The sequence below is a fragment of the Symphalangus syndactylus genome, chromosome 11 (genome assembly GCF_028878055.3).
Source record: "Symphalangus syndactylus isolate Jambi chromosome 11, NHGRI_mSymSyn1-v2.1_pri, whole genome shotgun sequence".
Classification (NCBI taxonomy): domain Eukaryota; kingdom Metazoa; phylum Chordata; class Mammalia; order Primates; family Hylobatidae; genus Symphalangus; species Symphalangus syndactylus.
This window is the reverse complement of record NC_072433.2, coordinates 114726402-114750396: the sequence shown is the minus strand read 5'-3', so window position 1 is coordinate 114750396 and position 23995 is coordinate 114726402. Positions and strand designations below refer to the sequence as shown.

General features: G+C 38.3%; 1 protein-coding gene across 1 annotated transcript in view; it reads right to left on the bottom strand.

Annotated features, from left to right (window-relative positions):
• Window positions 1-23995, bottom strand: part of CCDC192 (coiled-coil domain containing 192) — a 237253-nt gene that overhangs the window by 194090 nt on the left and 19168 nt on the right. The window contains exon 3 of the mRNA XM_055299209.2: window positions 3189-3296. Within this exon, the coding sequence (XP_055155184.1) occupies window positions 3189-3296 (108 nt within the window). The remainder of the gene's footprint in view (window positions 1-3188; window positions 3297-23995) is intronic.

Here is a 23995-nt window from a genome sequence, read left to right as displayed (position 1 = left end):
CTCTCATCCATATGTTTTTAATGTCGACTTAAATTTTAAAATAGGGGACAGAGGACTGTTTTTAAAATTTTTATCTTTTCAAGGAAAAGACTAGACTCAAACACTGGAGAAAGCAAAAATCTCAGGATTAAATCCTCTGACAACAGTGTTGATTGACCCCTCTCAACAGTAACAATGAAGACAGCCAGATCTCATAAAATGCTCAAGTTAATTAAAAATGTAATATTGAAAATGCCTGCAATGTGCTATTACACATCATACTCTCCCTTTCCTCAAACTATGGCCAACTTCCAATTAAACTCACTTGGTTATGCAAATTTGGCATCTTCAAGAACTATCCTTTAGTACAATTAACACGTACAGATCCTGCAACTTAATGCTATTGTGCAGTTTATCTTGGAGTCATATAAACACCTATTTTCATTCTCCATGTCTTCCAATTTTTCTATTGTCTATGAGCTACTTGGGTAGAGAAGCTCTGGCTTATATGGCTTTCCCACAAAACACCTAACCAGCACCTTACTTATGGTAGGTACAAAATAGTTAAGTGAAATCCAGTTTCCATTTTATATATTTAATCTGCTATATTACTGAAAAATAAATACATCTAATTGTTTGGTATTATACAAAGAGATCATCCAGCTAAGAATCTTAAATATTAGGAGCTATTTGTGAAACCGCCTTTGTAAATTACAACTGAGGAAATTATGACAGTGAAAGAAATAAGACCTAACCAACTCTATCTTGCTTCTAACTCTTAAGCTGTCCTTGTTCATTCCTGGGCATAGGCCGAACTAACTTTGGGAAGGAATCCAGTTCATGGCTTGACTCTGAAACAAAATTGATAACAGCCCTTTCCCAAAAAGACCCTGTTCTTGCCTGGGGTCCAGTCTGCCCTTGCAGAACTACCAAATTAGCTACAAGATTAGAAACTACAATTTAGGGGTCATGCAGCCTGTGGCTCTGAGAGTCTGAACCTCCCCAAATTGCTCCTGGGGATAACATCACCATTGTAAAGCTTAAGATCAGTGCTTCAGATATTTTGCAGACCCTGCACTCGATGGATCAGCTGACACCACCCAGACGGTAATCTGCCCCAATCAGTTCTGCCATCACACCCAGGAACAGAAGACAATAAGAAAACCTAACTTCGAGCCCCTATGATTCCATCTCCAACCTGACCAACCAGCACTCCCCACTCCCCGGGCCCCTCCCCGTCAAATTATCTTTAAAAACTCTGACCCCTGAATGCTCAGGGAGACTGATTTGAGTAATAATAAAACCCCGGTCTCCTGCACAGCCAGCTCTGCAGCTCTGTGATTTACTCTTTCTCCATTGTAATTCCCCTGTCTTGATAAATCGATTCTGCCTAGGCAGCGGGCAAGGTGAACCCACTGGGTGGTTACATTTGCATTGTATAAAAATATTTCATGAAGAACAAAAGGAATGGGTACTTTTTTTTTTTTTCTTTGAGACAGAGTCTGGCTCTGTCACCCAGGCTGGAGTGCAGTGGAACAATCTTGGCTCACTGCAAGCTCCGCCTCCTGGGTTCACGCCATTCTCCTGCCTCAGCCTCCTGAGTAGCTGGGATTACAGGTGCTCGCCACCACGTCGGGCTAATTTTTTTGTATTTTTAGTAGAAATGGGCTTTCGCTGTGTTAGCCAGGATGGTCTCAATCTCTTGACCTCATGATCCACCCGCCTCAGCCTCCCAAAGTGCAGGAATGGGTACTTTTATGAGTGAATTGAATCTTACTGATTCAAACGAGAAATCATTAAAAGCCATTTGATTACCAAAAAAAAAATCCTATATACCTTCTTAGTGTAACCTAATCCCAGCATGGGTGCCCTTTTTTAGTTATCCATTGAAAAATCTTTCCCAATTTGGAGACTCTGAAATTCTTAGTTTTTTTTTTTTTTTTTGCTTTGAAATGGTACCTTATGTTTATCATTATGTTCTTTGTAATTCTTAATTTTGCCACAGTTCAAGGCTTGTTTTTGTTTATTTTAGAAAAAAAAAAACAGTTGGCATGCTAGAGCTATGGCTTGAGGCTGAGATGGAAACTTTTCCAAAAGGGCAACACATTTTTATTAACTGACACAAGTTCCCTGTGACCGCTTGCATCAATCTCATTTAGTCAGTAAACAATAAATACATGCCAAAGTAAGGGATACACCTTTTTTGGTAAGCTGAAAAGGAAATGAAGGGCATTTGTGTGTGTATCACTAAATTATATATTAATTATACTTTTTCTCATAACACAAGCACCTTTCCTCCTTAGTTTTTGCTAAAATTCTGATGCAATTAGGTTTTACTATACAGAGAGACTACCTTTATTAAAAGTACCTTAAAATTCTTTTTTTCCAATGTATCTAAAATATACTTTTATCTAAATGTATCAATCCAGGAGAAATTAATAAACATTTCTAACATTGCAGGGCCTCCTCCATCCTTTTCCCTTCACTGACTGTCACCAAAATAGAGCACTGGGGGACCCAGACTCCAAGCAGTTTGTCCCCTGGGACCAAGCCTCTCTGACCAGGGGGAAAGGCAACAATAGTTGCACTATTTGCAGAGTATAATCTTATTGGGAAATGTTCCAGCCCTGGTCTGAGCTTTACTTATACCCACAGCCAATGCCTCTGAAATCATGGAGCTGCTGTACATGCAAAGCACCTATAAGGTGTCCAGGCCACCTGGGGCAGGCCAGTCTCCACTTATCACCTGCTGCTTTGCTTCTGTAAGTTTCAAAAACCCAAGAGGGATGTCAATATTTGAAAAACTCTCTTTCTAAAAATAAAAGAAAATTACTTCTGCATGGCTCCAATAGGCTTTATTTTATCTTTGAGCTTATCTGTTTATAATGCAAATATGCTTTGCTTATTCAGGAAAACCACTTAGTTAAAGAAGGTTTGCCTAACTCATGGCCTGTGGTGAATGAAAGTCAAATAAAATATAAAGATGAAAAAAGTTTTAAAGGTTGAAAAGGGTCCATATAGACTAAAGTAAGCACTGTTATGTCTAAAATGAATAGAATGCTGCTTGTGTGTGGGGTGGGGGGCATAACTGCAATGTGTATGTGTGTGTGTGTGTATCAGTAGAGGCAGAGGTTAAAACGTGTTAAATTTACACTTGCCATGCTGCACACTGAGGAACATTTGTTTCCAGTTCCCATGACAGGTGTTACCTGTTCAGATAAAGCTTTAGCCTTTTCTTCTGCTTCTTTCAGGCAAATCTCCAAGGACTCAAGTTGGGCCAAGGTAAACGCCATCCATCCAGTATCCAGGGACATTTTCTTTAAAAAAAAAATCAAGTATTACTTTTTGACATGGATAGTTTGAGTGCATCTCAAACAATCTTATGGACCAATGATAGGCTTGATAAACTCACACAAATCCTCCCCTTTTCTTCACATGGAAATAAAACAGCAAAATGTTTTAACAATAGTTTTATTTAAAATATAGAATGTAAAAAGAGTAAAAAATAAATGTTGACAATGAACAGCTTTAGAAAGTTAGATTAAATAACTGTCATTGGAATTTGATTACTTTGAAACTTTTATTCTTACTTCAAAAGGTTAGGATTAAAATTTCACATTCCTGATGGAAGATGTCACCTAGAATGCCTATGTTTTTAACATTCACCTAACAGTAGGAACAGAGTCAACTGAACTCAGAGAAACCCTGTTTCCTCTGATCTTCACCTTCCTAGCATATGTCATTAAAGCAAAGATACCACATGTTTTAGAATCAGATCATTCTTCCCCAGAGCCTGGCTAATATGACTTAAATTAGCAGATGTGTAGACTCTGCCTCTCAAAATTTTTCTTTTTCTTTTTTTTTCCAGGCAGAGTTTTCCTCTTGTTGCCCAGGCCAAGTGCAAGGGCGTGATCTTGGCTCACTGCAACCTCCACTTCCTGGGTTCAAGTGATTCTCCTGTCTCAGCCTCTGGAGATTACAGGCATGCGCCACCACGCCTGGCTAATTTTTATATTTTTAGTAGAGACGTGGATTCCCCATGTTGGCCAGGCTAGTCTTGAAATCCTGACCTCGTGATCTGCCTGCCTCAGCCTCCCAAAGTGCTGGGATTGCAGGTGTGAGCCACTGTGCCTGGACTCAAAATGTCTCTAAAGTTACTCTTTCTCAGCTACAAGCTGAAGAGTATGCAAAATTGGTATGAAAACACCAGGTACAGGCCTTTGTGAGACTAGAGCACTTTCTAGCTACCCTTTTGCTATTGTGATACTTAATAATTACAAAGAAATATGAAAAGTTGGAAAACCTTGTACATGCTAGGATGATGACCTTCCTATAGCTTTGCTGTGGGTGCGTCCTGTTTTCTTGTGAATACTCCTGCTGCAGCTGCTTCCAATTAACCCCATAAAGAACGAACTGCATTCCTACATACCTTAAAGGTCTAACTTCTGCTTTATTTTTTTCCCTATGGCTTATGAGACCACTGATTTTACATGTGTGCATTTCCTGATGATACAATAGAGCCATCTGGTGGTAAATGGAACCAGGCATAAAAATACAGCATTCATTCAGTTTCTGTAATTGTTCATACTACACATTGAACCTTGAGTCTCTGCCACTGGCCTCTAATTCTAAACAGAATTCTATGGGATGAGGGGCAAAAAAATATTGCTATGTCATCAACAGCCTGGCTCCACAGTCAAGTTCTGCCACTACAGGTGCATACTCACTCAAAAGTTTGCCATTAAGGGAGGAATATCTTAGCCTGGAATGGTGATACTAGGAAGTGAACCAATTGTCCTCGGATCCCTGATGGTTCCAGTAATTTCAAAAATGAGTTCAAAAATTCTCAAAAAAAAAAAGGCTTTAAGCAAAATTCTTGTGTATTTACACTTAGAGATGAATACATGTTGTAAGACATTATATGCAGAAATGGGGAATTGTAACGAGGCCAAACTATTTTTAAAAGATTGAGAATCCCTGATTTAGACTGCTATTTCCAGGGAAAATTTTCTTGTTGAATGTTTGATCTCAAGACGAAGTTTTTAAAATTTGTATGAGTAGACTCAGCAAGATCGTCCACATCTCCAGGCCTTCTCCAAACACCCAAAATTTCCCCAGCTAAGAAGAACAAACATTTCCATAAGACAAAAGCATTATAAGTCAAAGCCAAATGAAACAGGCATAACCGAGGACTGTTATTAAATAACATAGGACTTTCCGTACAGACAAATTTAGGAAATTGTCATGTGTTTTAGGACAGGCAAAGACCTGAGCAAACCATGGAGAATGCAAAGTCAGTCTTTTACACCTTCACTCCAGCTGCAGTGAGCACACCCTGCTCTCTGACCTGCCTTTCAGCTTCTCCCACTCCCTTAAGGGAAAGAGCTTATACAAAAGCAAGCACTTTTTAAATAGGAGGTAACCCCATTAACAGAAAAAAAGCAAACAAAAATGAAGTCAAGAACAATTTCAAAAATAAGTAAACACATAAAGACAGAGGTTTGGGAGGTGGATATGTGGTTTCAAAGACTAAAAAAGTTAGATGTGCTCAGTTGTTGTCCCAGTTTTGCAAGGTGCAATGGCAGAAGGGGAGAAAGATAGGACTTCTATTATTAGTTTTATTTTACTTCCAGGTACGTGTGGACACATGCAATTTGTATTAATAATGAAAATGAATGCTCTCAGTGGTTAAAGTAGTTGCAAGTGAATTATACTAATCAACAGTCTGTTATATGACATTAAAATTATGAAAATATAGCCAATATATAGGTGTTTGGGAATTGAACCTGTGTATGGATTTCCAAATGGTAAATTCCAACAATTTGTTAATAATTCTCATTGTTAATTTCTACTTTTTGTCTTAAAATTGTCTACCTAAATATAAAGTTATTATCTAAATACAGGTACCTAATATAGCTAAGATGATCAATCTAAAATGATACTAAATAACACTAAAAATTCAATAAACTCTTTGATTACAGTCAAGACACCTGACTATTATTATGCATGGATGTTGAGGTTGATAGTTTACTAACTGGACAAATCTTATATGACATTGTAAGAGTAGACTTCATTTTGGTTGCAAAGGTTTCTCATTGGATAATTTAAAGGAAATTTGCATATTATTTTCTAATTTTATATTTCTTGATTTCTTAATCTATTCCAGTACCTTCTCATTATCCTCTACCTTGCTGTTAAGCCTTTCTCTGTCCTAAAATGGCAGCTGTACAAACTCTTTGACCCTTAAGGATTGGCTCAAGGTTTCTGACTGATCCAACTTCATGTGTGGTATCTAGAAAGGCTCCTGTCTGCAGAAGCCAGACGGGACTTTGCTGAACAGTAAGTAGGAGCCTGATAAATAATTGTTGATTGATTAAAGGCTCGGCAGTCAAGGAAGGTGGCTGTACCAGAACAAGCAGTCCTTCATGCTGAGAGGCTATAACAGTGACTTCTTTGAGCAATACTTTTCACGCATCTGACCTGGGACATTGACAGGGATCAGAGCCACAGAGAAGCTCTGCTTGCCATGGTCAGGGGCCAGACTGTGCAGATGAGGGCAAGAATGTGGTCACGAGGTTGAGTGATGGTAGGGTTGTTGTAAGAATTGAATGAGGTAAAGCAGGCAAATGCTTTGACAGATGAGGTGCTCAATAAATGTTAATAATTCCATTATCCCAATTCCTTTAAACAGAATAATTTGGTATTAAGACTCTCTAGCTTAATACCAAAGACTCCCTAGCTTTAAAAATTATTTTAAAACCTAAGTAAAAGAAAATACCTATGGGGACACTTTTGTAACAGCAAGTGATCAAACAGCAGTGGGAAATTCAGTCAAATTTGTAATTAAGAACAGTTAATGTATTAAATATGTGCATGTGCATTTATTTAAGAGCAAGATTTTTAAATAAAAGTGTGGTTATGGCAAATTTCACCTTTGTGGAAGAGCATTTTGACATAGGTTAGTTTTGGAGAATTCAGTGTCTCTAAAATCTGAGGCTTCTTATATGTCAGCATTCCAGCAGCAGCCCCTACTCAGTGGTACAGTAACTTCCTGCCAGATAAACAGATTTTACAAATATCCTGTTTGATATCTATTCATTACTGCTGTCCATTCCTCTCTCCTTCTGCTTGACAGGCACCTATCACCCTATTCTTCCTTACGCTTCTGCAACCTACTCATTTTCTCATGCAGATTCAAGCCTTTCCCCAGCTGATCATCTTCTCCCCAAACTACCACCCATGCCTCAGCCCCTCACCCTGGGCACATTTATTTAATCTCTCCCCGCTCCCCTTTCATGATCAGAATTCATGTTATAGTGGTAATTTCATCATTCTCGTGTTCTTTTGTGTTTAGCGTTTGCAATAGTTTCTTTTTTTTCTTTTTTTTGAGACGGAGTCTCGCTCTGTCGCCCAGGCTGTAGTGCAGTGGCGCAACCTCGGCTCACTGCAAGCTCCGCCTCCTGGGTTCACGCCATTCTCCTGCCTCAGCCTCCCGAGTAGCTGTCACTACAGGCACCCGCCGCCACGCCTGGCTAATTTTTTGTATTTTTTTAGTAGAGACGGGGTTTCACCGTGTTAAGCCAGGATGGTCTCTATCTCCTGACCTCGTGATCCACCCACCTCTGCCTCCCAAAGTGTCGGGATTACAGGCGTGAGACACCGTGCCTGGCCCTGCAATAGTTTCTTATGCTAAATTGCCCATTTCTACTTAGGCAAATATTTAAAAACTCAATTTTCCTGGTCTAATCCATTCCAGTGAAAACAGTATTCCTCTGTGTTTGGATTTGCCTCAATAGTCATCTAAGAAGATATTTAAATTAGAAATGTGAAAAAATTACAACTAGTTGTTGAAATGCCCATCTATATGGCTGAGCATAAAGTGGCCCTGGGAGGATGGTGGCCTGGATGAGCACAGCCTAAGGAGCACTCTGCTTGTAATCTGGAAGGCATGGTCTATATCTGACTTGATTCTAAGTGACTGTGTGACTTTGGACCAGCTACTTCATTTGTCTGCATCTCAACATTTTCATTTTTAAATGAAGAATGTATTGATCAAGACAGGAGGAAATAGATGGCTACTCCAATGCAGAAACCTAGGAGAGTTAAACGAAGGGACGATTTAGAAGGTGTGGGTAAGATTAAAGGAACCAACAAAGGTTGGTGAGGCATTCCCTGGAAGTATGGGTGCCCTTTGCCTTATCATGACCTGAAGAGGTAGGGGAAGAGCAAAACTGACAAGTCTAGAAAGAAAGCTAGAGGAGAGGAACACAGCCACGGCCAACTATGTCTAGGCAGTCTTGGTGGTTGGAGGGAAGCGGGGAGAGGAAACGAACCAGCCGAGTAAATAGCCTGACCTTCTCTCCTCTCATCCCCTGTTCTCCTGTCTGTGTCTCTCTTGGGCTGAACTCAACAAGCCAGAGGGCAAGAGAACCCAAATAAATGTCCAGCGAGATCAGCGTTCCCTGAAAAGATGAGTTGGGAATGGTGGAGAGTGGATAGGGAGGAGGAAACAAAGAAACCTCAGCCCAAAGGGGTTTAATTATATTAGTGGTTGCCAAATGCCACCCATAGATCAGGGTTGGTTTGTGATAACATTTGTGCTAGCCAGCAACAAAAGGACAACGCAAACTTTTAAAGAAAACATTGTGAATTTTTCATGAAGCCAAATTGATTCCACTTTGAAGACTGTCATTTATTCTGAGATTATAATCATCTGCTTTCTTTGGTGTTAAGAGGATATTAGTTTAACAAATGATGGTGGTACATGGAAATTATTGTATTTTAGTGCCTTGAAAAAAATTGAAAAGTTGGCATCCTATGAGAACTAACCTTAATTATTTTAGGTGTGAAAATTCTTACTGGTTTATGAAATCTAAATATAGAGACCTCCTATCTAAATGATCTCTGTTAAATTGTGAATTGAATGTTTTATCAGGTGGCCTTTCCAGAACTAGAGTCCCTGAATTCCCCTGGACCTAGTCCAAGATGCACCTGTATTCTATATCAACTTATCTGCCTTAGCAAGGTTCCAGGATACTATTCTTTTTCAGAAATAAACACATTCCTAAAGGTCAATCTTTCACCCTGTGAAAGATTTAACTACTTGTCCATTTCTATAGCATCACTGATAGAAGAAAAAGGAATTGGAAAGAAATTGTTGACTCAGATTTTAATTTATTAAAAGGTTGTTGGCATGGAAGTTAAAGAGAAATGACCACGTGACATTTGATAGCTTCATAAATAACTTTAAATAATGGCTGACCAAAAACTCTTAACATGCCAACTCTTATTCCAGTTCAGCTCAAAGCAGTTCAATTCATTTAAGTTCAAAAAATATTTATTGAAGGCTCACTGTTTGCCAGGCACTATACTAGGCAACAGAGAAATAAGGAATAATGAGACAGACGTGGTTAATACTCTCACCAGGAGTCTCAGCCTAGAATTTCTTTCCAATACAGAAATCTTGGGATTGGGTTTATGTAAAAATGAAAAGAATGTCACAAGTTTGGTGGTTAATTTAACATTTTTATGCTCACTCCTAATATACTGCTTTGTGCTTTAGGGCTTTGTTCCTTCCTCTTTGATGAAGATTCTGGTAGATGTTAGAAGGTGGTAAGAGGCAGTTCTAATCTGTTTTCAAATATTCCAGGTCTATCTCTAGTAACATTGCTTTATAGGCTCTTAGAGACCTTGTATAAACAGCATCAGAGGAGAAAAACGACCTTGCAAAAGATGGATATCTTCCATGGTTTAAATTAAAGTTAATAGCAAAATAGGATCAGGGCTAGAGGAGTCCTGAATTCGAGTTCATATTATATTACATATGTTACAGAATCTGTTCTGTGACCTAAAATAGCCCTCTATCATTTTGATTTATGAGCAATAGAGACTCCTTTGAACACCTGATAACATCTGTGAATTCTCTTATCAAAAAAAAGTATGTGCACAGCTTGCACACACATACAGTAAGCACATGTGCACATAATTTTGTATATGCTTTCAGGATGTTTAAGCACCCTTCTCAATACCATTCATGTAGCCCACATTAAGCAATCCTTGTTTAGAGGGAATATCACATGCTAGCCACCTTTAATTTTTATTCAAAAATAAATTACAGGCTGGGTGTGCTGGCTCATGACTGCATTCCCAGCATTTTGGGAGGCTAAGATGGGCAGATCTCTCAAGCCCGGGAGTTCAAGATCAGCCTGTGCAACATGGTGAGACCTCGTCTCTGCAAAAAAATAAAAATAATTAGCAGGTGGTGCTGGTGTGTGCCTGCAGTCCCAGCTACTTGGGAAGCTGAGGCTGAAGGATTGCTTGACCCTGGGAAGTGGAGGCTGCAGTGAGCCGAGATTACGCCACTGCACTCTAGCTTGGATGATAGAGCAAGAACCTGTCTCAACAACAATGTTGACAACAACAACAACAAAATAAAAAAAAAAACTTATTTGTTTTTAAATAAAATTTTCAGTTAAGTGGGATACAAAATACTGCAAATACGTTTGCCATTTGTAAAGATGGTACTTTTTTGTGTGACAGAATTATTTATTTTTTCACTCATCATGCATGAGTTTAGATTTTGAGTACTTTGGCATGTTGACCAATTATGTTTTCATTCTCCAACTGAATTTTAGTGTTTTAGGAAATGCACATGCCTGTAGGACTTTCAAGTCAGCTCATGAGTAAAGTGATAGAGTTGATGGCATTTCATTGCCCAAGTTGTTGTGGCTTTTCAAAGTTAGTTTTGTTGTATAAATTTTGCTATACTGTGTAAAATCAACAGCAAATGTTTTATAATTGACAGTCTTCACACTGGAGGTAATTTTTTTCTACTAAAGAGTTTTAGATTCTAAATAGGTAAATTTTTAAAAAATTTAAAAAATTAATTACAATGATAAGAACTTCAATATTCCAACAATGCTATTTCCAAAACCTAGCAAGGAAATCCTTCATTGAATTTGAAGTTTCATAGAAACCTTTTTCATGAGAAACCCTTTTATTTCCTCCCAGACTGGCATTTGCACAGACTCCGTTCTTTACCAAGATCTGAAGGAGAAATGTGTTATGCATCCTTTCCTATCAGATAAAAGTTTAGCAACAATTTCCATAGTACATTCCAATATGATAAGGCACAGAAGACAGATGGAAAGGCTCACTTTTGCTGTGAACTTCCACTTCTTTTAAGGTCTTGCAGTTAAAATGCTTCTAAGAGGCATGGTAAAAATATTGGAGAATAAAGCATAGTACAGCCAACTGTAGCTACTCGGTGGGCTTCAGTTTTCCCATCTGTGAAATGAGAAGACCATTGTACTTCATTCAACTTGACCTCTGCACTGGCCATTTGGCAAGCTGTTTTGACTGTCCAGTGTCGTCCTCTGTTTGGAGAATTTCCCATCCCATAGATCCTATCTTCCAAAGTTAAAAGCCAGGAGCTCCTTCCCAAGCATTCTTCACAGCCAAGGTGTAGTCATGTGACTTAGACTCCACCAAGTCAGACACACCAGCATGAAACTTCAATGTGGATGAGAATGAAATGAAAAAGGTGCCAAACAGCATGGAATCTGGCTTGGTGGACGGGGTCATTCTGTTTTCAGAGGCTACAGTGACAGAAGACTTAGAATTAATATCTCAGATTCAGGGAAAGTGACAGATTATAGGTCTGGTGGCAGCAGTAACAGGTTTGTCCTCAGAATCTGCAAGATAATTGGATGTAGCCTCCAAGGTTGATTCTCTGGCTCTCCTAAAGAACCTCTGAAATATCTAATATTTTCCAATAATTCTTTCCCCTCCTGAATCCTAACTTGTATGGGTCCTGTTGATTTCAAATATGAATCTGACTGATGAAAGGTCCTTGACGCAATTATATTTATTGTTTGTGTGACTTTAAGACAGTAATTTAATTATTCTGAGCCCCCATTTTCTCATCTATAAAAATGGAGGAGATGATAACTCCAGGGTTTGCTGTGATGATGAAATGGGATAATTCAGGAACTTACTTAGTATAATAGCTGGTCCACAGTAGCAAGTAAAAAGAAAATTCTCTCTTCAAGCTGTAGGTTTTATGTTCCTATGATCTAGCTTCTGGGAGTTCCCAGCCTAGGAGAGAGTCTGGGAGTTGATTGTAAGGACCAGAAATTCTTGACTTTATGTGAATATACCTCCTAGCCTGGTTACTCCTTGTTAGAAAATGCACATAGTTATGCAGAAACTAAGAGCAAAAATTCAAAAATGCAAGTGGGGAGGGCACAGCCTTGCATCCTCCCCTGCCAGCTAAAGAGAATTTTTACTTGATCTGCTCCATTTCTTCTCTTCCTTGACCTTCTTTTTTAAAAATTGTATTATTTTATTTTAAGTTCCATGGTACATGTGTGGGATGTGCAGGTTTGTTGCACAGGTAAACGTGTGCCATGGTGATTTGCTGCATCTATCAACCCATCACCTAGGTATTAACCCCACATGCATTAGCTATTTACCCTGATGCTGTCCTTCCTCCTGCCACCCTCACCACTACAGGCCCCAGTGTGTGTTATTCCTCTCCCTGTGTTCACGTGTTCTCATCATTCAGCTCCCACTTATAAGTGAGAACATGTGGTGTTTGGTTTTCTGTTCCTGCATTAGTTTGCTGAGGATAATGGCTTCCAGCTCCATCCATGTTCCTGCAAAGGACAAGATCTCATTCCTTTTTATGACTGCATAGTACTCCATGGTGTATATGTACCACATTTTCTTTATCCAGTCTATCATTGATGGGCATTTGGGTTGATTCCATGTCTTTGCTATTGTGAATAGTGCTGCACTGAACACATGCGTGCATATATCTTTATAATAGAATGATTTATATTCCTCTGCGTATATACCTAATAATGGGATTGCTGGGTCAAATGGTATTTCTTGTTATATGTCTTTGAGGAATCGCCACACTGTCTTCCACAATGGTTGAACTAATTTACATTCCCACGAACAGTGTAAAAGTATTTATTTTTCTCCATAGCATTGCCAGCATCTGTTGTTTCTTGACTTTTTAATAATTGCCATTCTGACTGGTGTGAGATGGTATCTCATTGTGGTTTTGATGTGCATTTCTCTAATGATCAGTGATGTTGAGCTTTTTTCCATATGTTTATTGGCCACATAAATGTCTTCTTTTGAGAAGCGTCTGTTCATGTCTTTTGCCCACTTTTTAATGGTTTTTTTTTCTTGTATATTTCTTTAAGTTCCTTGTAGATTCTGGATATTAGATCTTTGTCAGATGAATAGATTGCAAAAATTTTCTCCCATTCTGTAGGTTGTCTGTTCACTCTAATGACAGTTTTTTTTGGTATTCAGAAGCTCTTTAATTTAATTAGATCCCATTTGTCAATTTTTTATTTTTGTTGTTGATGTTTTAGTCATTAAATCTTTGCCACAGCCTGTGTCCTGAATGGTATTGCCTAGATTTTCTGTTTGGGATGTTATAGTTTTGGGTTTTACATTTAAGTCTTTAATCCATCTTGAGCTAATTTTTGTATATGGTATAAGGAAGGCACCCAGTTTCAATTTTCTGCATATGGCTAGCCAGTTCTCTAGCACCATTTATTAAATAGGGAATCCTTTCCTCATTGCTTATTTTTGTCAGGTATGTCAAAGATCAGATGGTCGTAGTCAAAGATCAGATGGTCATAGTCTTATTTCTGAGTTCTCTATTCTGTTCCACTGGTCTATGTGTCTGTTTTTGTACCAGTACAATGCTGTTTTGGTTACTGTAGCCTTCTAGTATAGTTTAAAATCGGGTAGCATAATGCCTCCAGCTTTGCTCTGTTTGCTTGGAATTGTCTTGGCGATACAGGCTCTTTTTTGGTTCTGTACGAATTCTAAAGTAGTTTTTTCTAGTTCTGTGAAGAATGTCAATGATATTTTAATAGGAATAGCATTAAATCTATAAATTACTTTGGGCAGTATGGCCATTTTTACGATATTGATTCTTCCTATCTGTGAGCATGGAATGTTTTTCCATTTGTTTGTGTCCTCTCTGATTTCCTCAAGCAGTAGTTTGTAGTTCTTCAAGAGGTCCTTCACTCCCCTTGTTAGCTGTATTCCTGGGTGTTTTATTCTCTTTCTAGCAGTTGTGAACAGGAGTTCATTCGTGATTTGGCTCTCTGCTTGTCTATCATTGGTGTATAGGAATGCTTGTGATTTTTGCATATTGATTTTGTATCCTGAGATTTTGCTGAAGTTGCTTATCAGCTTAAGAAGCTTTCAGGCTGAGATGGTGGAATTTTCTAGATAAAGGATCATGTCATCTGCAAATAGAGACAGTTTGGCTTCCTCCCTTCCTATTTGAATATGCTTTATTCCTTTTCTTGCCTGATTGCCCTAGCCAAAACTTCCAATACTATGTTGAATAGGAGTGGTGAGAGAGGGCATCCTCATCTTGGCTTGTTTTCAAGGGAATGCTTCTAGCTTTTGCCCATTCAGTATGATATTGGCTGTGGATTTGTCATAAATGGCTCTTATTATTTTGAGGTATGTTCCATCAATACTTAGTTTATTCAGAATTTTTAACATAAAGTGATGTTGAAATTTATTGAAGGCCTTTTCTGCTTCTATTGAGGTAATCATGTAGTTTTTGTCTTTAGTTCTGTTTATGTAATAAATTACATTTATTGATTTGCATATGTTGAACCAGCCTTCATCCTGGGGATGAAGCTGACTTGATCGTAGTGGATAAGCTTTTTGATGTGCTGCTGGATTCGGTTTGCCAGTATTTTATTGAGGATTTTTGCATCAATCTTCATTACGGATATTGGCCTGAAGTGTTTTTGTTGTATCTCTGCCAGGTTTTGGTATCAGGATAATGCTGGCCTCATAAAATGAGATAGGGAGGAGTCTCTCCTTTTCAATTGTTTGGAACAGTTTCAGAACAAATGGTACCAGCTCCTCTTTGTACCTCTGGTAGAATTCAGCTATAAAACTGTCTGGTCCTAGGCTTCTTTTGGTTAGTAGGCCATTTATTTCTGCCTCAATTTCAGAACTCAGTCTATTCAGAATTCAGTCTATTCAGAACTTAGTCTATTCAGATATCAACTTCTTATTGGTTCAGTCTCGGGAGGATGTATATGTGCAGAATTTATCCATTTCTTCTAGATTTTCTAGTTTATTTGCATAGAGGTGTTTATAGTGTTCTCTGATGGTTGTTTGTATATTCTGTGGGGTCAGTGGTAATATCTCCTTTATCATTTTTTATTGTGTCTGTTTGATTCCTCTCTTTTTTCTTCTTTATTAGACTAGCTTTTGGTCTATCTATTTTATTCATTTTTTCATAAAAGCACGTCCCAGATTAATTGATTTTTGGAAGGGTTTTTTGTGTCTCTATCTTCTTCAGTTTCACTTTGATTTTGGTTATTTCTTGTCTTTTGCTAGCTTTGGGGTTTATTTGCTCTTGGTTCTCTAGTTCTTTTAGTTGTGATATTAGGATGCCGATTTGAGATCTTTCTAATCGTTTTTGATGTGGGCATTTAGTGCTGGAAATTTCCGTCTTAACACTGCTGTAGCTGCATCCCAGAGATTCTGGTACACTGTTATCATTGGTTTCAAAAAACTTCTTGATTTCTGCCTTAATTTTATTATTTACCCAGGAGTCATTCAGGAGCAGGTAGTTCAATTTTCATGTAGTTATGTGGTTCTGAGTGAGTTTCCTAATCTTGAGTTCTAGTTTGATTGTGCTGTGGTCTGGGAGACTGCTTGTTATGATTTCAGTTCATTTGCATTTGCTGAGGAGTGTTTTACTTTCAATTATGTGATTGATTTTAGAGTAAGTGCCATGTGACCACAAGAAGAATGTATATTCTGTTGTTTTGACATGGAGAGTTCTGCAGATATATATCAGGTCCACTGGATTCAGAGCTGAGTTCAAGTCCTGAATATCTTTGTCATTGTTCTGTAACTATGATCTGTGATCTGTCTAATACTGACAGTGTGGTCTTAAAGTCTCCCACTATTATTGTGTGGGAGTCTAAGTCTCTTTGAAGGTATCTATGAACTTGCTTTATGAATCTAGGTGCTCCTGCATTGGGTGCATATATATTTAGGATAGTTAGCTCTTGTTTTTGAATTAAGCCCTTTACCATTATGTAATGCCCTTCTTTGTCTTTTTTGATCTTTGTTGGCTTAAGGTCTGTTTTGTCAGAAACTAGGATTGCAGCCAGTTTCAGTGGCTCATGCCTGTATTCCCAGCACTTTGGGAGGCTGAGGTGGGCTGATCATCTGAGTTCAGGAGTTTGAGACCAGCCTGGCCAACATGGTGAAACTCTGTCTCTACTAAAACTACAAAAATTAGCCAGGCGTGCTGGCATGCGCCTGTAGTCCCAGCTACTTGGGAGGCTAAGTCAGGAGAATTGCTTGAACTCAGAAGGCAGAGACTGCAGTGAGCCGAGATCATGCCACTGCACTCCAGCCTGGGTGAGAGAGCCAGACTCCGTCTCAAAAAAAAGAAAAAAAGAAACTAGGATTGCAATTTGTGTTTTTTTTCTACTTTGCATTTTCTTGGTAAGTTTTTCTCCATCCTTTTATTTTGAGCCTATGTGTGTCTTTGCACATGAGATTGTTCTCTTTAATACAACACACTGATGGGTCCTGACTCTTTATTCAGCTTGCCATTCTGTGTCTTTTAATTGGGGCACTTAGCCTATTTACATTTAAGGTTAATATTGTTATGTGAGAATTTGATCCTGTCATCATTATGCTAGCTGGTTATTTTGCAGACTTGTTAATGTAGTTGCTTCATAGCATCATTGGTCTTTGTACTTCAGTGTGTTTTTGTGTGGCTGCTAATGGATTTTCCTTTCCATATTTAGTGCTTCCTTCAGGAGCTCCTGCAAAGCAGGATTTGTGGTGACAAATTCCCTCAGCATTTGCTTGTCTGAAAATTATTTTATTTCCTCTTTGCTTATGAAGCTTAGTTCAGCTGGATATAAAATTCTAGTTTGGAAATTCTTTTCTTTAAGAATGTTGGATATTGTCCCACCAATCTTTTCTGGCTTGTAAGGTTTTCACTGAGAGGTCCTCTGTTAGTCTGATGGGCTTCCCTTTGTAGGTGACATGGCCTTTCTCTCTGGCTGCCCTTAACATTTTTTTCCTTCATTTTGACCTTGGAGAATCTAATGATTATGTGTCTTGGAGTTGACCTTTTCATGGAGTATCTTACTGGGGTTCTCTGGATTTCCTAACTTTGAATGTTGGTGTGTCTTGCTAGGTTGGGGAAGTTCTCCTGAATATCTTGAAGTATATTTTCCAACTTGGTTTTGTTCTCCCCATTTCATTCAGGTACCCCATTCAGTTGTAGGTTTGGTCCTTTTACATAATCCTATAGTCCTCAGAGGTTTTATTTGTCCCTTTTCATTCATTTTTCTCTAATCTTGCGTGCCTGTCTTATTTCAGCAAGATAGTCTTCTAGCTCTGAAATTATTTTCTCTACCTGGTCTATTTGGCTGTAGATACTTGTGGTTGCATTGTGAGTTCTCATGTTGTGTTTTTCAGCTCCATCAGGTCATTTATTTTCTTCTCTAAACTGGTTATTCTGGTTAACAACCCCTATAGTGTTTTATTGTGTTTCTTAGCTTCTTTGCATTGGGTTAGAACATGCTCCTTTAGTTCAGCAAAGTTCATTATTACCCACCTTCTGAAGCCTACTTCTGTCAGTTTATCCATCTCAGCCTCAGTCCACTTCTGTTCCCTTGCTGGAGAGGTGTTGTCATCATTTGGAGCGGAAGAGGCACTCTGGCTTTTTGAGTTTTCAGCATGAGTTTATGTAGTTTTGATCTTTGAGGCTGCTGACTTTTGGATGGGTTTTTTGTGGGGACTTTTTGTTGACGCTGTTGTTGCTTTCTGTTTGTTTTTCTTTTCTTTTCTTTTTTTCTTTTTTTTTAGATGGAGTTTCTCTCTTGTTGCCTGATCTCAGCTCACCCCAACCTCCGCCTCCTGGGTTCAAGTGATTCTCCTGCCTCAGCCTCCTGAGTAGCTGGGATTACAGGCATGTGGTACCATGCCCGGCTAATCCTGTATTTTTAGTAGAGATGGGGTTTTCCATGTTGGTCAGACTGGTCTTGAACTCCCAACCTCAGAAGATCCTCCACCTCATGGCCTCCCAAAGTGTTGGGATTACAGGTGTGAGCCACCACTCCCAGCCTGTTTTTCTTTTAACAGTCAGGCCCCTCTTCCGTAGGGTTGCTATGGTTTGCTGAGGGTCCATTCCAGACCCTATTTGTCAGGGTCCCTCCCACACTTGGAGGTGTCATCAGAGGAGGCTGCAGAACAGCAAAATGGCTGTCCACTTCTTCCTCTGGGAGCTCTGTCCCAGAGGGGCACCAACCTGATGCCAGCAGGAATGCTCCTGTATAAGGTGTCTGGCAACCACTGTTGTAGGGTCTCACCCAGTCAGGAGGCATGGGATCAAAGACTTGCTTAATGAAGCACTCTGGCGGCCCCTTGGTGGAGGGGGTGCACTGTGTGGGAGGAATCCCACTCATCCAGACTGCCTGGATTCCTCAGAGCCAGCAAGGGGAAAGACTAAGTCTGCAGATCTCCTTACCCCAGGATTTCATCCCAGGGAGATCGGAGTTCTGTCTGTAAACCCCTGGCCCGAATGGCTGAAATTCCCATAAGGAGGCCCTGACCAGTGAGGAAGGGTGGGTTCAGGTCCAGCTTCAAGAGGCAGTCTGGTCATGATCTGCCACAGCTGCTGTGCTGTGCTGTGGGGAATTCCTCCTGGGCCCAAACCGCCCAGTCTCCCCAGCACCCACAGGAGAAAATGGCAGACTGGAGCTGCAGTGATGGCTGCTGCCCCTTCCCTGGGTGACCTTCTTGTTAGACAGATTCTTTGGGGCTTTTGAGATGAAGAGAGTGTGGACTGGGGCTAACAGAGAAAGTTTCTCAAAGAATTTTTGAGGAGAAAACTTGGGAAAAGTCCAGTGAGATGAAAGCTTGTGGAGAAGAAAAGGGGGACTAAAAAATAAATGTGTCTCTGAAGTTTTCCCCGACATGTTGTTTAATTAATGCAATTTAATTTAACCCTCCATATACCATAGGAGTTCACTGGACTCAATTATAGTTTTGTTTCTTTTTTTAAGCAGTTCTATCTGTAAAAATTGATATTTTGTGAATTCTATTATTTCTTAATAGTCTTACAAAGAACAAAGATAACATATATTTATTTTAAAATAAAATTTATTCTATCTTACAATTATCACACAAGTTCATTGAGCCTTTTATAAAGCTAAGATATATTGTGAGATCTTAGTGAACTTCTTTTTCTAACATTTTAAACATTTTGCTATTTTGTTATACTAGGAATTATTTTTTTCTTATTCATCAATTATTTTCAACTATGACTTAAAAAAAGACTAAAGAGAAAAACAAAAAATAATGGAACCTACTAGAAAGACAAATACAATAGTGAAATTAATAATCATCTTTCAATTTTATACTGTGTTGCCAAAAGTATTGCATCATCTTTCAAGATGGTGTAGAGGAGGAGATGCCATGTGTATGGTATGTTTTTAGCTTTCATTGAACACAGTTGAGAATACTGATTTTTTCTTTTTCCATCTATAATGACCAAACAGAAGAAAACTGACAGAAGGAGACATTTCACAATTCTTAGACAAATCAGAAAACAAATATAAAGAGCTACAGCAAGCTCTCTGGACCAGCACTGTCCCATAGGGTAGCCACTAACTACATGTGACATTCAGATACTTAAAATATGGTTAGTTTGACTTGAGATGTGTTTTAAGTATAAAATACACACTGATTTTGCAGCTTTAGTACAATAAATGGGAATGTCAGATATCTTATTGATATTTTTATATCAATTGTATGTTGAAACGATAATATTTTGAATATGCAAAATTAAATAAAATGTATTATTCAAATTTAATTTCACCTGTTTACTTTAAAATTTTCAATTTGGCTACTAGAAACTTCTTAATTACATATATAACATGAAATATTTTCTGTTGGACAGTGCTACTTTACACACTAATGTTGATGATGGAATCAGTCATGTAAGTGAAATAGACTATGAGTCTTTAGATCATGATTTCCTACAAACTTTAACAAATTTCCTCAAATTCATGAAACAATGAGTAAACAACCTGTCTCTACAGAAAATAAAGAAAATAGGGTACTTCATAAAGGACAGACTGTATCACACCATAGTTTGCAACAAGAATTTGGACTTTCCTCTTTTGCTAATTGAATATATGACAATATTCTTTTATCTTTTATAATGTTTGTGTGCCAAATTTTTTATTTGATATAAAGAGTTTTGCTATGTCTAACTTTTATTAAAATTTCTAATCAATTTTTCTATTATGCCTTTATCCTTCTGTAAATTATTTGAAAAATGACTTAAAAAATAAAAAAATTTAGATGGATTTCTTTAGTTGAGATGGTGAATGATGATACTATTTTCCTAGTATATATAGGGATAAGTACTTGAATATTTGAAACTTACCTTGCAGGTACTAGACTTTTCTTTTTTTCTCTTTTTTTTTGAGATGGAGTCTCACTCTGTCACCAGGCTGGAGTGCAGTAGCACTATCTTGGCTCACTGCAACCTCCGCCTCCCAGGTTCAAGCGATTCTGCTGCCTCAGCCTCCTGGGTAGCTAGGACTACAGGTGCGTGCCACCACGCCCAGCTAATTTTTGTATTCATAGTAGAGACGGGTTTTCCCCATGTTGGCCAGGACGATCTTGATCTGTTGACCTCATGATCCACCCGCCTCAGCCTCCGAAAGTGCTGGGATTACAGGCATGAGCCACCGTGCCTGGCCTAGACTTTTTTTTTAAACCACAAACCAATTCCAACCATTTAGTACATTTGGATTTGAGCATTACATGATGAGTGATCACAAAGCAAGTACTATGGAAGACTTCTTTCTAGATTTTCAATAACATAATTATCAGAAAAGAATGTAAAAACACATAAGGAGGCAAAAACTCAATGCTGCTATAATTTGGAAGAAAAAGATTAATAGGATTCAGAATGTAGTCACCACAGACATAGATGTTTCTATTTTAAGGAAGATTGCAGGTAGAAACAGGCCCTAGAGAAAGCAGGTTGTTCTAGAATTTATAGCATTCTCCTTAGGCATTTGAGGAAAGACCTTAATATATGAAGGATATTATATTGTAATAAACATTATAAATATTTTTCAACCACTAACTTTGGGCATTTGGAAATACTTCTTAAATGAGTTGAAAAAATGGTAAGTGATAAATTTTCTTATGAGATACAGAATTTTCAGAATCCAAATTATCTTGTCATCTTTCTGTGTTAATGCATAACCTCATTCAATCAACTTCTTGGAGAAGCAAGCTCTAATCAAACTTAGAAAAACCCTCCATTTCTCTGAACCTAAGTACATAGTACACCACATTGATTGAAATATTTTAGTGTATTTCAAAATAACCAACGGACTCTGACACCTGATCTAACATAAACAGTTTAGCTATTGACATGAAGACCTGGGGCTATTATTTCCAGCAGCAAATTTCAGTTTACCAAAACTATCAAAATAAATTAAGCTGATGTTACGCAATCTGCCTGGTGAGACCGAGGGCAGCCAGAGGTGAGACTTTCTTCCTGAGAGGCTGCATCCTTGTGCTATTTACCCTGCTGCCACCTACACTCTCTGCCAACTTCCCCAAGTATCCAGAGAAAGCCTCTCAAAGGGAAAAGCTAGACTGAGTAACTGTCCTAACGCCTTCAAAGGATAGCTTCTCTTAAGGAAATTTTAAACAGTTTTGAAAAGTAATTTTCTTCAGATCATAGCAATTGAAGTGTGCTTTCAAAGTCAGACTGATTAATTTTGATGGTCTCTCCATTTTCACCAGTTATTCAACATAGTACTAGAACTCCCACCTAGAGCAGTGAGATGAGAACGAAATAGAGAACATCCAAATTGCAAAGGAAGAAGTCAAATTATCCTTGTTTGCAGATAACATGATCTTATGTTTGGAAAAACCTAAAGACTTCATAAAAAATAGCTGTTAAAATGGATAAACAAATTTAGTAAAGTTGTAGAATACAAAATCAACATACAAAAATCAGTAACATTTCTATATGCCAACAGCAAACAACCTGAAAAAGAAATCAAGAAAATAATTCCATTTACAAGAGATAAAAATAAAATAAAATACCCAGGAATAAACTTAGCCAAATAAATGAAAGATTTCTACAATGAAAACTATAAAACATTAATGCAAGAAATTGAAGAGGATACCAAAAAAAGGAAACAACATTCCATGTTCATGGTCTGGAAGAATAAATATTTTTAAAATGTCCATACTGCCCAAAGCAATGTACAGATTCAATGCAATCTCTAACAAAATGCCAATGAAATTCTTCTCAGAATTTAAAAAAAAAATCCAAGATTTGTATGGAACCATAAAAGACCCAGAATAGCCAAAGATACCCTGAGCAAAAAGAACTAAACTGGAGGAATCACATTACCTGACTTCATATTATACCACAGAGCTATAGTAACCAAAATAGCATGATACTGGCACAAAAATGAAAACAGACCAATGGAGCAAAATAGAGAACCCAGAAATAAATTCATACATCTACAGTAAACTCATTTTTGACAAAGGTGCCAAGAACATACATTGGAGAAGGGACAGTCTCTTCAATAAATGGTGCTGGGAAAACTGGATATCCATATGGAGAAGAATGAAACTAGACCCCTATGTTTTGCCATATACAAAAATCAAATCAAAATGGATGAAAGACTTAAATCTAAGACCTCAACTATGAAACTACTAAAATAAAACATTGAAGAAATGCTCCAGGACATTGTTCTGGGCAAATATTTCTTGAGTAATACTCCATAAGCACAGGGAACCAAAGCAAAAATTGACAAATGGGATCCCATGAAGTTAAAAAGCTTCTGTATAGCAAAGGAAATAATCAACAAAGTGAAGAAACAACCCACAAATGGGAGAAAATATTTGCAAACTACCCATCTGACAAGGGATTCACAGCCAGGATATATAAGGAGCTCAAACAATAGTAAAAAAAAACTAATACTCTAATTAAAAATGAGCAAAAGATCCTAATAGACATTCCTCAAAAGAAGACATACAAATGGCAAACAGCATATGAAGAAGTGCTTGACATCACTGATCATCAGAGAAACGCAAATCAAAACTACATAAGATATCATCTCACCCCAGTTAAAATGGTCTTTATCCAAAAGACAGACAATGACAAATGCTGGCAGGGATGTGGAGAAAAGGGAACCCTCATACACTGTTGGTGGAAATGTAAATTAGTACAGCTACTATAAAGAACAGTATGGAGGTGATATGGTTTGAATTTGTATCCCCACCCAAGTCTCATGTTGAATTGTAACCCCAGTGTTGGAGGAGGAGCCTAGTGGGGGGTGATTGGATCATTGGGGCTTACTCCCCTTTGCAGTTCACATGATAATGAGTGAGTTCTCACAAGATCTGGTTGTTTAAAAGTGTGTGACACCTCCCCCCTTTCTCTCTTCCTCCTGCTCCAGCCACATGAGACATGCCTCCTTCTCCTTTGCCTTGTACTATGATTGCAAGTTTCCTGAGGCCTCCACAGCCATGCTTCCTGTACAGCTTGTGGAACCATGAGCCAATCAAACCTCTTTTATCTATAAATTACTCAGTCTCAGGTAGTTCTTTATAGCAATTTGAGAATGGACTAATACAGAAAATTGATACTGGGAGTGGGGCATTGCTATAAAGATACCTGAAAATGTGGAAGCAGCTTTGGGACTCAGTAATGGGCATAGGTTAGAAGAGTTTGGAGGGCTCAGAACAAGACAGAAAGATGAAGGAAAGTTTGGAACTCCTAGAGACTTGTTGAATGGTTGTGACCAAAATCCTGATAGTGATATAGACAATGACGTCAGGCTGAGGTGGTCTCAGATGGAGATAAGGAACTTATTGAGAACTGGAGTAAGGTCACTTTTCTTATGTGTTAGCAAAGAAGCTGGAGGCA